General features: G+C 56.6%; 1 protein-coding gene across 4 annotated transcripts; it reads left to right on the top strand.

The window, feature by feature from the left end:
* Positions 1-319: 319 nt before the first annotated feature.
* On the top strand, positions 320-11,931 carry LOC138720843 (NACHT, LRR and PYD domains-containing protein 3-like). Of its 4 annotated transcripts, XM_069857229.1 has the most exons (9): positions 320-524; positions 707-799; positions 5,123-5,418; positions 6,380-8,060; positions 8,649-8,777; positions 9,321-9,491; positions 9,711-9,884; positions 9,967-10,125; positions 11,253-11,931. In XM_069857229.1, the coding sequence occupies exons 3-9, from the start codon at positions 5,136-5,138 to the stop codon at positions 11,482-11,484; spliced, it is 2,829 nt and encodes a 942-aa protein (XP_069713330.1). In that variant the 5' UTR covers positions 320-524; positions 707-799; positions 5,123-5,135; the 3' UTR covers positions 11,485-11,931. The 4 variants fall into 4 exon arrangements, with proteins under 4 accessions (XP_069713330.1, XP_069713332.1, XP_069713333.1 ...); XM_069857231.1 differs by lacking the exon at positions 707-799; XM_069857232.1 differs by lacking the exon at positions 8,649-8,777.
* Positions 11,932-12,560: the final 629 nt, after the last annotated feature.

The following is a 12,560-nucleotide window of genomic DNA, read 5'->3' as shown; positions in this document are numbered from 1 at the left end:
TTTTGGGGCAGATTTCCCTTCGTGAGCTCCTTTCCAGCACAAGCTGGGGGTCATAGCAGAGGACACCCCTTTAGCATCAAACCCCTCTTCCTCCTAGGATAATTCCCAGCTCCTTCCTTGGGAAAAAGCGAGAGCTAACTGGGCTGATCCTTGCTCTGGGATCGCCAGTAATAATTAAACGGAGACCTTAAACCCATCCAAGGGCAAACAAACCCCATGGCCACGCAGATGGGAAGAGGAAACGAAGACGGGAAGAGGAAACGCAGCTGGAAACTTGATCCTAAGCTTCCAGGGAGGTGTAGGAGCTTTCCTACCAAGGCTGGGAGGTTGCAGCTGGCGATGCTGCTTCCCCTCCTCCCTCCCAGCGGCCCTGTTTCCGGCACACGGCTGAGTTGGTTCTTCCACGCTCGGAGTTTCCAGCCTCCATCCCGGCCTCCGTCTCCCCTTCCAGGCTGCCTGCTCCTCTCCGAAACCCATCGGTGAGGACCAGGCGAGCCCAACGCATCCCACCGCCGAGGCAGCAGGTACGTGGAGGCAGCAGCCGGGCTCCCACGCGCTTGCGCTCACGGAAATGCCTCCTTCTGGCTGCTTGACCTTCAGGGAGCAGAAAAACAGAGCTGGGCTGGGAAAGGAGCTGCTGGGAACCAGGCATCCTCAAAACGCTCCTTATTTCGGCCTTAAAACCAAGAAATTTCCCTATTAACAGGGCGAGCTGCGCGAGGTCGCGTTCCAGAGGGCATGGCAGCTCCTGGCCTCCATCCCGGGTGGCGGCGAGGAGGTGGATGCTCACCTTGACCAGGTAGATCTGTATTTCGCTACGTCACCCTGAGCAGGAGCGCGGAAACCCCTGTGCCGACAGCTTGGGGACCCCCAGCAGCTCCGTCCCCGCACCCCAGCGGGTTTTATCCTGCACCAAGGGAAGCAGCATCTCTTACCTTCCGTCCTCCGGCGCGGTGTCCCACCTTGGGAGCTGGTTCTTGCGCAGAGGAGGAGGAGATGGTGGAGGTGGGGGGGGGGGGGGGGGGAAGTTGGGAGTTTCCCACAATGCACCTCGGCAGACTGCATGGAGATGGAGAGCGGGGGGGGGGAGGGAGGCAGCTCTCCAATCCAGAGGGAAGGGCTGGGCTCTGGTGGGGGGGGTAGGATGCCAAGGGCAGCTGGCAGGGCAGGGAAGGCAACCCAGCTGTATCCCCACATCCCTGTTATTTGGGGCTGAGAAAGCAAATCAGCTTCATCCCCACATCCCTGTTATTTGGGGCTGAGAAGGCAACTCAGCAGCATCCCCACATCCCTGTTATTTGGGGCTGAGAAAGCAAATCAGCTGCATCCCCACATCCCTGATATTTGGGGTTAAGAAGGCAAATCAGCTGCATCCCCACATCCCTGATATTTGGGGCTGAGAAAGCAAATCAGCTGCATCCCCACATCCCTGTTATTTGGGGTTAAGAAGGCAACTCAGCTGCATCCCCACATCCCTGTTATTTGGGGCTGAGAAGGCAGCCCAGCAGCATCTCCACATCTCCTTTTATTTGGGGCTGAGAAAGCAAATCAGCTGCATCCCCACATCCCTGATATTTGGGGCTGAGAAGGCAACTCAGCAGCATCTCCACATCCCTGTTATTTGGGGCTGAGAAAGCAAATCAGCTGCATCCCCACATCCTTGATATTTGGGGCTGCGAAGGCAACCCAGCTGCATCCCCACATCCCTGATATTTGGGGTTAAGAAGGCAACTCAGCTTCATCCCCACATCCCTGTTATTTGGGGCTGAGCTTTGCCTATTCAGGGCTGTGCCTGCTTCACTCCTCTCCAAATCCTGCCTCGTTTTGCAGGGATTACAGTGAATAAAGCCACAAATCCAGAGGGAAACACACAGGAAAACAGGATAATTTGGCATGCTTGTGAGGAGACAAGAGGAAAAAAAAAAAAGAGGATGAGGCTCCCCCAGCCAGGATAAGGGATTTGCAAACAGGATAATCCCCCAGCAGCGAGTTAAGGAGGGGAAATGTGTTCAAGAAGGAAGATTGCAGGCAGCCCAAGGGCAGTTTGGGGCTGGAACAGACGGGATCAAACCCACAGACCCATCAAATCTTTCTGCCACTTGTACATCAGGCACAAACCTCCTCTTGGCACAGCAGGAGGGAGCCTCCTGCAAGCAGAAATCATCAGCTCCAGTGCCCAGAGCCTGGATTTGCTGAGACCAGTGGGTTTCAGCTGCAATTTCCTCTTGTTCTCACATGCTGCCTCTGCCTTAGGAGCTAAATAACCCCACACGATGCATTTATACGCCTTAGACTTGTTGGATTTGCATTATATGCCTGAGATTTTGGATTTAAAACGCATTTTTACCAACATAGAAAAAAAGAGCTGCCAAGATGTAGTCTATTTTTCTCCCTCCTTTAGCTCCCAAAGTGCCTTAAAATATCCTTTCCCCCTTTCCCAGCATCCATCAAAAGCAGCTTCGCTAAACACATCCCTTTGAAGCATTTTCTTTTCCATCATGCCTGGTTGAAAGCCTGATAATTTAGGATGCTTGTGGGTAGATGAAAGAAATAAAGGAGTAAGGGGCTCAGACTCAGCTGCAAAATCCACTCCGGTGCCACAATCCCAGTCCCTGATGGGTTTACCCCCTTCTAAACCAAGACATTCAGAAACTGGAGCATGAAAAGCACCAGGGAGGGCAGGGAGAAGGCAAGGGGAAGGGTTTGGAGCTGGAACAGAGGAGAGTGAGGTGAAATCTTAGGGAGAAATGTTTATCTGTGAGGGTGGGGAGGTCCAGGTTGCCCAGAGCGGTGGTGGCTGCCCCATCCCTGGAGGGGTTCAAGGCCAGGTTGGTTGGGGCTTGGAGCCCCTGATCCAGTGGGAGGTGTTGGAACTGAGCTTTGAGGTCCTTCCCAACCCAAGGGCCGGGTGGACGAGGTGCTGAGGGACATGGGTTAGTGATTGATGGGAATGGTTGGACTCGATGATCCGATGGGTCTTTTCCAACCTGGTGATTCTGTGATTCTATGAAAAGGCTACACAGCAGCAAAAGCCTGTGGCCACTTGGGCAAAACCCATTTCTCCTTACCTCTGCACCTCTAGGGAAGCAGGATGAAGGGCGCTCCTCAGGGTGGAGCATCTTGCTCCCACAGTCCATGGGTTTGCGGTTAGTGCCGCAGCCAAAGAGCTGCCTGGCTCAGCACCCTGCAAAACCCATCCCTGCAATGAAAATCCAAGCCCAGCTGCCCCTGAGGGGCTCTTAATAGCCTCAAAGCCCTCATCAGCCTCATCGAGGCTTCTCCACCCACCGCCTGGGTTCCATTTAAGCTCAGCCCTGGGCACCCAGGCTCTGAGCAGCACTTGGGACCTTCTGTCTCCTGCTGTGCCTCCTGCATGGGCTTCAGCACGGTGCTGCAGGCAGCTCATGCCTTTAATGAGCTCCTCCAAGGTGCATTTAGCTTGTCTCCCATAAGCCTCATCCTTTAAAAGTTCCCAAGCACCTCCCCATCACCTGGCAGCACTGGGATATTTTCCCCTCCCCATATAATTCCCCATTAGCCAACGTATTTCCCTTTAGCACAAGCACAATTATACTTATTATCATAGAATCATAGAATGATTTGGCTTGGAGGGGACCTCACAGCCCATCCAGCCTCCCATCCAGCCTCTCCTCTTCCACCCCCTAAAAAAATCAGCCTCTCCTCCTCTTTCTCCCCCCAAACCCCAGGCTCTTCTCTTCCTCCCCCCAAAAAACAACCTCTCCTCTTCCACACCCCTAAAAAACAGCCTCTCCTCCTCTTCCACCCCGCAAAAAAACAGCCTCTCCTCTTCCACCCCCCAAAAACCAGGCTTTTCTCTTCACCCCCCCCAAAAAACAGCCTCTCCTCTTCCACCCCTCAAAAAAAACCAGGCTTTTCTTCTCTTCCACCCCCCAAAAAACCAGGCTCTCCTCTTCCACCCCCTAAAAAAACAAGCTCTCTTCTTCCACCCCCCAAAAACCCAGCCTCTCCTCTTCCACATCCCCAAAACCAGCCTCTTCTCCTCTTCCACCCCCCAAAAACCAGGCTCTTCTCTTCCTCCCCCCCCAAACCCACGCTCTTCTCCTCTTCCACCCCCCCAAAACCCCAGGCTCTGCCCTGCAGCCTCGCTCCCCAGGCTCATTCCCGGGTTCCGTGGGTCCCTTTGCCCACGCGGGTGGTTTTGGGGCAGCTGGTGGACCATCCCTGGCCAGGAAAGGAGGAAGCGCGTGCCGGATGTCAGGAAGCCGCGCGAAAGCGGAACCCCGTTAGCACGCGGGACGGGGATTTCAGGCAAGGCTTGAGCCCTTCCAAGCATCCCACCCCACCGCTCGGATGGTGCGGTGAGTGATGGGGATGGGGAACCGGCCATGGGGACTCTGTCCTGAGGGGCAGCAGCTCCGAGTCTGGAGACAACCCTCCAGGATGCTTCTCTGGGGGCTTTTCTCTCTCCTGTGCCCTCTGGATTTGGCACTGGGGAGAGCGCTCCTTGAATCCTGGGGTCAGTTCTGAGCCCTGCACCACAAGAAGGATGTTGAGGCTCTGGAGTGAGTCCAGAGAAGAGAATGAAGCTGGGGAAGGGGCTGGAGAAGAAGAGGAGCAGCTGAGAGCTGGGGGGGTTCAGCCTGGAGAAGAGGAGGCTGAGGGGAGACCTCATTGCTGTCTCCAACTCCCTGAGAGGAGGTTGTGGAGAGGAGGGAGCTGGGCTCTTCTCCCAAGGAACAAGTGATAGAACTAGTGGGAATGGCCTCAAGTTGTCCCAGGGGAGGTTAGATGGAGATCAGGAAGAATTTCCTTACCAGAAGAGTGGTGAGGGGCTGTGGTGGAGTCTCCATTCCTAGAGGGTTCAAAAAGCTGTGGCTCTTCAGGACACGGTTTCGCAGGCACGGTGAGGTTGGGCTGATGGGTGGACTGGGTGAGCCTAGAGGGCTTTTCCAACCTCAACGATTCTATGGTTCTGTCTCACGCGGGACATCTTCGTGGAGCAGCCCTGGTGACCTTGCCCTGCTGGGGTGATTGCCCCCAGCCTTTCCAGCTCAGGAAGAGCCGAGCTGTTTGGGACAAACTTGATGCCCTGATCCAAAACCTCTTTTGCTGTGGTGTCTCTAACTCTTGGAATTTTCAGGTGACATCCCGCGATGGCAGAGCAAGAGGAGGCATTAGCCGGTCTCATACAAGCACTGCAAGCTCTCACACCTACAGACTTCCAGGAGTTTAAGACGAAGTTATTGGACGCTCGCGTGGAAGGAGGATGGAACATCCCCAAGGATTTTCTGGCGAAGGCCGCCCACCCTTGCGCTCTTGCCAGCTGTATGGGCAACAACTACAGCAAAGACGCCGCAATGGACGTCGCAATTGGATTGTTTGAAGAGATGAACCAAAGGGACCTCGCCGAGAAACTCTTGGATGAGAAGGTGAAAGGTAGGAAGCCAGCGTACATTTTGCTTTCTGCTGTCTCTCTCTTTCTCTTGAGCAATCCTGGAGGCGAGTAGAGGTTGGCAAGAGCAGGTTTTGGCTTCTCGGGGAGGCTGGAAAGGAGCGTTGGAACTGGATGATCTCTCAAGTCCCTTCCAACGCAAACCGTTTTAGGATTCTGTGGTTCTACCCTTTCTTCCTGGGATGGAGATTAAGGACCTTCCCTTGGAGGTGTTTAAGGCACGGGTGGACGAGGTGCTGAGGGACATGGTTTAGTGTTTGATAGGAATGGTTGGACTCGATGATCCTGTGGGTCTCTTCCAACCTGGTTATTCTATGATTCTATGATCTCCGCAGAGCTCACATCTGGTAGCGCTGTGGAGCCAGGGGGATCCCTGGGAGCCCGGGGCGGTGGCTTTGGCCCCAGGAGCATGAGCAGAAGGCGTAGACATTGTAGGTGGCTCCAGGCGATTGCATTTTTTCCCCAAGGTGGATGAGGATTGCAGGGTGGTTAAAGTGTTGATGGATCAGGATGATGGGGGAACTCAAGAGAGGAGAAGAATGATAGAATCATAGAATCATAGAATCAAGAACACCCACAATTAACCTGAATCATAGAAGAGTTTGGGTTGCAAGGGACCTTAAAGATCATTTAGTTCCAAACCCTCTCTCACTAGATCAGGCTGCCCAAGACCCCATCCAACCTGGCCTTGAACACCTCCAGGGATGGGGTGGCCACCACTTCCCTAGGTAACTCATTCCCGTGCCTCACCACTCTCATCGTGAAGAAATTCAGAAACCTTAAAGTCTCGCAGACAATGATGTCCTCGTTGACTTTTCCAGACTTAGGAAAGCCTTGAGTATTGACCCAAGTGTCCTATTGGTGTCGAGAGCGTGGTTGGGCTGGTTGGGAGCTCCTCGGGAAGCCGGCTGCGCTTGGGAGTGACCCTGCTTCTCGCCGGCACAGAGTACGAGCGGAAATACAGAGAGCACGTGGTCCGGGGATTCCTCCGCTACAAAGAAGTGAACTCCCGTCTCGGCGAGAACCTGTCCATCAGCAGCCGCTACACCGACCTGACCATCGCCACGAAGCCTTGGAGCGAGCACGGAGGTGAGGATGAAGCTGCAGACACCAGCAACGGGCCACCTGCCATCACCGTCACCGCACAGACGCTGTTTAAACCCAACGATGATGAGCAAACCCCGCAGACCCTGGTGCTGGTAGGGGCCCCGGGGATGGGGAAGACGATGACGGTCAGGAAGGTGATGGTGGAGTGGGTGGAAGGAACCCTCCACGCGGAGTTTGACTACGTCTTCTGCATAGACTGTAAAGACGTCGCCTCTATCAAAGAGGTGAGCGTGGCAGACCTGGTTTCAAAGTGCTGCCCTCACAGGCAAACGCCGGTTGGGAAGATCCTGGATGACCAGAAGAAGATCCTGTTCATTTTTGATGGCTTTGAGGCCCTGGGATTTTCCTTGCTTCAGTCCAAAGAGGAGCTGAGCTCTGACCCCAGGGAAGTGAAGCCACTGGAAACCACCCTGATGAGCTTGTTGAAGAGAACTGTCCTCCCCAAGTCCTCCTTGCTCATCACCACGAGGCCAATAGGTCTTCAAAGCCTGGGGCGGTGCCTGAAGGGTGAACATTACGCAGAGATACTGGGATTTTCAGCAGCCAAGAGGAAGGAATATTTCCACAGGTACTTTGAGAACAACAATAAAGCCGACATGGCCTTCAGGTTTGCCAGAGACAACGAGATCCTCTACAGCTTGTGCACCATCCCCATCATGAGCTGGACGGTCTGCACCATCCTTGAGCAAGAGCTTTGCAAGAAGAAAAACCTTTATGAGTGCTCTAAAGCCACCACGAGGATGAGTGTTTTTTACCTCTCCCAATTAATGACGTGCAGAGACGGGAACAACCCTCAGGACCTCCAGCGGTTCCTACGCAAGCTTTGCTCCTTGGCTGCCAACGGCATCTGGAAGCACAAGATCCTCTTTGAGGAGAAGGAAATCAAGGACTATGGCTTGGACCAGCCAGACCTTCTCCCCCTCTTCCTCAACGAGAAGATAACAAGGAGAGGTGTAGACCATGGGAACATCTACAGCTTCACCCACCTGCACCTCCAGGAGTTTTTCGCAGCCATGTTTTACGTTCTGGAGGACGATGAGGAAGCAGACGGTGACTCAAGGGCTCTCACAAAGGACATAAATGTGTTGTTAGAAAATTATAGCGAGTCCAGGAAAGATCTGAACTCAACGCTACGGTTCCTGTTTGGTCTGGTAAGCCAAAAAACAATCGAGTCTGCAGACAAAACCATCGGGTGCAGGATTTCACCACGAGCCAGGGACCATTTGCTGAGGTGGCTTCAGGGGAGGCACGGAGGCAGCTCCCACCCCAGCCAAGTGATGAAGGTTTCCAAGTTGGACACTTTCCACTTCTTGTTCGAGATGAACGAGAAAGGCTTCACGCAAAGCGCGTTGGGTCATTGCACCGACATCGACTTGCAGGACGTCAAGTTGACCTTCTACGACCAAATGGCTCTTTCCTTCTGCATCCGGGAGTGGGTTGGACTGGGCTGCGTCACGCTCCGGGGATGCTCCTTCCACCAGCAGAATCCTGAGGAGGAGCCGGCCACGTCGCTGCCTCAGTGAGTACTGCCTCTCTGCCCTCTAGGGACCCAAAATCACCACGTTTTCTTCTTCTGCACTCTAGGGACCCAAAAATCACCAAGTTTTCTTCTTGCCCACCCCAAGGGATGGGTTTAAAGGCACTTCTGCTCGTCCCACCCAGCTCTGTTGCCCCTTCACTGGAGGTTTAATGCCTCCATGGAGGATTTTACTTTTTCTTGGGGAGAATTGTAGGTGAATAAGGAACACACGGGCTCTTTCTTCCACTGCACGTGGTGGGATTGGTGGAGGTGGAGCATCAGCTCAGCTTCCCCAGCGCGATCAGGTCCATCTGCTCCCAGGTGTTGGTTTGGCTTTACGTTCCCCTTCTCACACGCAAAGTGGAGGTTCCCACTGCAGAGATTTTAAGCACATCCCAAGATGGGCTGGACAGCAGGATGTCTCCAGATCCTTTGTATCTCCAAAGCCATGGAGATTCTTCCTAAGGAGACCTAGTGTGAGATGGTGGTCAGCTCTTCTTGGGGTGGATTATGTGCCAGCATCAAAGCCAGGAGCTCCTGGTGCCGGTGAGGGCTGCCCACGCCTGCTGTGGTCCTGCTCCCTTGCAGCTCCAGTGCCTCAGGAGTTGGAGGAGATCCCAGTCCCATCACCGAGTGGCAGCAGGAGGAGCCGCACTCCCCCATCCACCTGCTCTGCCGGGCACTGCGGCACCCAGGCAGCAACCTGCAGGTGCTCCGGTAAGGGAGCTCCACACAGCACCGAGCTGATTGGCCATGAGTGGTGAGATCCTTCCATGCTGATTGGCCATGAGTGGTTGGGTGAGATCCTTCCATGCTGATTGGCCATGAGTGGTTGGGTGAGATCCTTCCATGCTGATTGGCCATGAGTGGTTGGGTGAGATCCTTCCATGCTGATTGCCCATGAGTGGTTCGGTCTGGCTCCTCCATACTGGTTGGCCATGAGTAGATGGGTGAGGTTTCTCCATGCCAGTTGACTCTGGGATGGGTGGGAATGGTCCCTCCATGCCCATTGGCTCTGGGATGGATGGGAATGGTTCCTCCATGCCAGTTGACTCTGGGATGGTTGGGAATGGTCCCTCCATGCCCATTGGCTCTGGGATGGATGGGAATGGTTCCTCCATGCCAGTTGACTCTGGGATGGGTGGGAATGGTCCCTCCATGCCCGTTGGCTCTGGGATGGGTGGATGTGGTCCCGGCAGGCAGGGGTGGGCAGTGGGGTGGTGTGACGAGTCCGTGGGTTCTCTGCTCCTCTCCCCGCAGGCTGCAGTGGTGCCGGCTCTCGGAGAGCTGTTGCGCGGAGCTGGCGGCGCTGCTGGCCGAACACCCCAGCCTGGCCCACCTGGAGCTTGGGGACAGCACGTTGGGTGATGCCGGCGTCCGCCTGCTCTGCACGGGGCTGCGGCAGCCCGGCTGCCGCCTCCGCGTCCTGCGGTGAGTGGTCCTGGCACCCCAGCACACCGCGAGCATCTCCCAGGTGGCCAAACCCACCAGGTACCCCAAGAAAGTCCCTCCAGGGTGACACCATCGCTCTGTCCCACCCTCCCAGGGTGGGGAACTCCAGGGGCAGGGGAAGGGGAGCATCGCCGTGCCACGGTGGCACCGGGGGTGGCTCAGGCTGGCTCTGAGGGTCTTTCCTGGGCATCTCGGCAGGCTGCGATACTCCCACCTCAGCGGCGCCTGCTGTGAGGACCTCGCCGCCGCGCTGGGCACCAGCCCTTGCCTGGAGGAGCTGGATTTGTCCTTCAGCGAGGGGCTGCGCGACGCCGGCGTGAAGCTGCTGTGCGAGGGGCTCCAGCGGCGGCGCTGCCAGCTGCGGACGCTGCGGTAAGGGGCTGCGGCGCCCGCGTTGCCTCCTTCCCAGCCGGAGCAGCCCAACAAGCGCCGGTCAAACCCTTTGGTGCCACAGGCTGGGGAGCTGCCGGCTGACGGGCGCCTGCTGCCAAGCGCTGGTGGAGAGCCCCGGGCTCACCTGCCTGGACCTGAGCGACAACGAGTTGGGAGCCGACGGGGTCCTACAGCTCTGCCGGCGGCTCCGGCATCCCGCCTGCCCGCTGCGGGCACTGGGGTAAGGAGCCGGGAGGGACCCACTGTTCGGTTGAGTCCCCTTCCCTGGAGGGGTTTGAGGGATGGGTGGATGAGGTGCTGAGGGACATGGGTTAGTGATTGACGGGAATGGTTGGACTCGATGATCCAGTGGGTCTCTTCCAACCTGGTGATTCTATGATCACATCTACAAGAAGGGTCGCAGGAAGGATCCGGGGAACTCCAGGCCTGTCAGTCTGACCTCAGTGCCAAGGAAAGTCATGGAACAGGTGATCTTGAGTGCTATCATGACGCACGTGCAAGAGAACCGGGTGATCAGGCCCAGTCAACATGGGTTCACAAAAGGCAGGTCTGGCCAAACTAACCTGATCGCCTTCTGTGATAAAATGACTCAACTACTGGATGAGGGAAAGGCTGTGGATGGATCTTCTTGGACTTCAGTAAAGCCTTTGACCCAGTTTCTCACAGCATTCTGCTTCAGAAACTGTCACCTCTGGCCTCGGCCCTGGGGAGAGCGCTCCTCGAATCCTGGGGTCAGTGCTGGGCCCCTCCCCACCAGAAGGATGTTGAGGCTCTGGAGCGAGTGCAGAGAAGAGAACGGAGCTGGGGAAGGGGCTGGAGAAGAAGAGGAGCGGCTGAGAGAGCTGGGGGGGTTCAGCCTGGAGAAGAGGAGGCTGAGGGGAGACCTCCTTGCTCTCTGCAACTCCCTGAGAGGAGGTTGTGGAGAGGAGGGAGCTGGGCTCTTCTCCCAAGGGCCAGGGGACAGGACGAGAGGGAATGGCCTCAAGCTCCACCAGGGGAGGGTCAGGCTGGACAGCAGGAAAAAATATTTCCTGGAAAGGGTGATTGGGCAGTGTCCGAGGCTGCCCAGGGAGGGGGTTGAGTCCCCTTCCCTGGAGGGGTTTAAGGGCCGGGTGGACGAGGTGCTGAGGGACATGGGTTAGTGATTGATGGGAATGGTTGGACTCGATGATCCGGTGGGTCTTTTCCAACCTGGTGATTCCATGGTTCTCTGATTCTATCCCTGCGCTGGCACCAGGGGGTCGGATGCGGTGGGACAGGCTGGGGCACATCAGCATCCTGGTGGCCCGCAGAGCAGAGGGTGGGTTTTAACCACTCTCCTGCTTTTTTTTCCCCCTCTATTTAAAGCCTGAGCACGTCTGGGTTAAGCGAGGAAGCGCTGCAGGAGCTGGCGGCGCTGCGGATGCTGAAGCCCGACCTGAAGATTGGGGATCTCCTCGAGCAGGACGTGCCTCAAGCGGGGGCCATGGCCCGGCTGCCCTTCTACCGCGGGGTCCTGCCGGGGGGCAGAGGTCCGGGGGGCAGAAGGCTGCTCGCCTCCCGTAGGAGAAGTCCCTGCAGCAACCAGAGCCGTTTCTAGCCCACGTCTTCAAGTTGAGGAGGAGCCTCCCACGTTCCCAAGGGTCAGATGGTGTATCGGAGTCATAGAATCATGGAATGGGTTGGGTTGGAAGGGACCTCAAAGCCCATCCAGTTCCAACCCCAGGGACACCTCCCACGGGATCAGGGGCTCCAAGCCCCATCCAACCTGGCCTTGAACCCCTCCAGGGATGGGGCAGCCACCCATGCTCTGGGCAGCCTGGGCCAGGGCCTCCCCACCCTCACAAAAAAACATTTCTCCCCAAGATCTCATCTCCATCTCCCCTCTTTCAGTTCCAAACTCATCCTGTCCCTGCCCTCCCTGATCCAGAGCCCCTCCCCAGCTTTCCTGGAGCCCCTTTCCCTCCTGGGAGGGCCCCAGGTCCCAGCCCTGGGACTGAGTTTCCAGCCAGTTTGGGGTTTTAATAGAAAAACAGATAAACTAACAGTGAAAAAAGAACCAACTCCCTGTGGTGCTGCTGGTAGGGGGGATAGGGGAGGGATACTGAGGTCCTGGGCAGGGTGAGGTGACCACCTCTGCAGCCAGGGCCACCTCTTTGAGGGGACAGAGCCCTCTACCCTGCAGGTTTGTCCCCAGGTTCTCTTGTGGGCATCCTCACGGCGACGTCCCCACGGCGCTGACGCCAACGTCATCGTAGTCTGTGACCCCCAGGGATGGCGCTGGCAGTTCCCACGTGGCTCCTGGGGGACCTTGCGGGGGGCAGCTCCCACCTTGGGGGGACAGCAAAGAGCAGCACCTGAGGGACCAGCGCCTGAGGGATCTGCTCCGTGTCCCTCGCGTCTTGCCGCAATCCCTGTGGATTTGCCGCCAGCTCCCTCTTACCTGTGGGTTGGACACGGTCCCAGCTCCTCCGTGACGCCTCCTCGGAGATGTCCCCAGCGCCAGGAGCAAGGGATTCTTCTGGCACAGCCACAACGTCATCGTAGCCATCCGGGGAGCCGTGCTGGGCAGGGGAGGCTGGGACAGGGAGTGACCCAGAGGACACAGCAGAATCTTGGAATCACAGAATCACCAGGTTGGAAAGGACCCACGGGCTCACCAAGTCCAACCATTCC

Source organism: Phaenicophaeus curvirostris, chromosome 5 (genome assembly GCF_032191515.1).
Source record: "Phaenicophaeus curvirostris isolate KB17595 chromosome 5, BPBGC_Pcur_1.0, whole genome shotgun sequence".
NCBI lineage: Eukaryota > Metazoa > Chordata > Aves > Cuculiformes > Cuculidae > Phaenicophaeus > Phaenicophaeus curvirostris.
Note: the sequence above shows the minus strand (reverse complement) of the source record. Positions and strands in the feature narration are given on the sequence as shown.

Excerpts from the sequence above, each read along its gene's own strand:
- LOC138720843 (XM_069857231.1), top strand. The coding sequence starts at position 5,136 with ATGGCAGAGCAAGAGGAGGCATTAGCCGGTCTCATACAAGCACTGCAA. Across the intron at positions 8,778-9,320 it reads AGCAACCTGCAGGTGCTCCG|GCTGCAGTGGTGCCGGCTCT; the intron begins GTAAGGGAGCTC and ends CTCTCCCCGCAG. Across the intron at positions 9,885-9,966 it reads TGCCAGCTGCGGACGCTGCG|GCTGGGGAGCTGCCGGCTGA; the intron begins GTAAGGGGCTGC and ends TTGGTGCCACAG.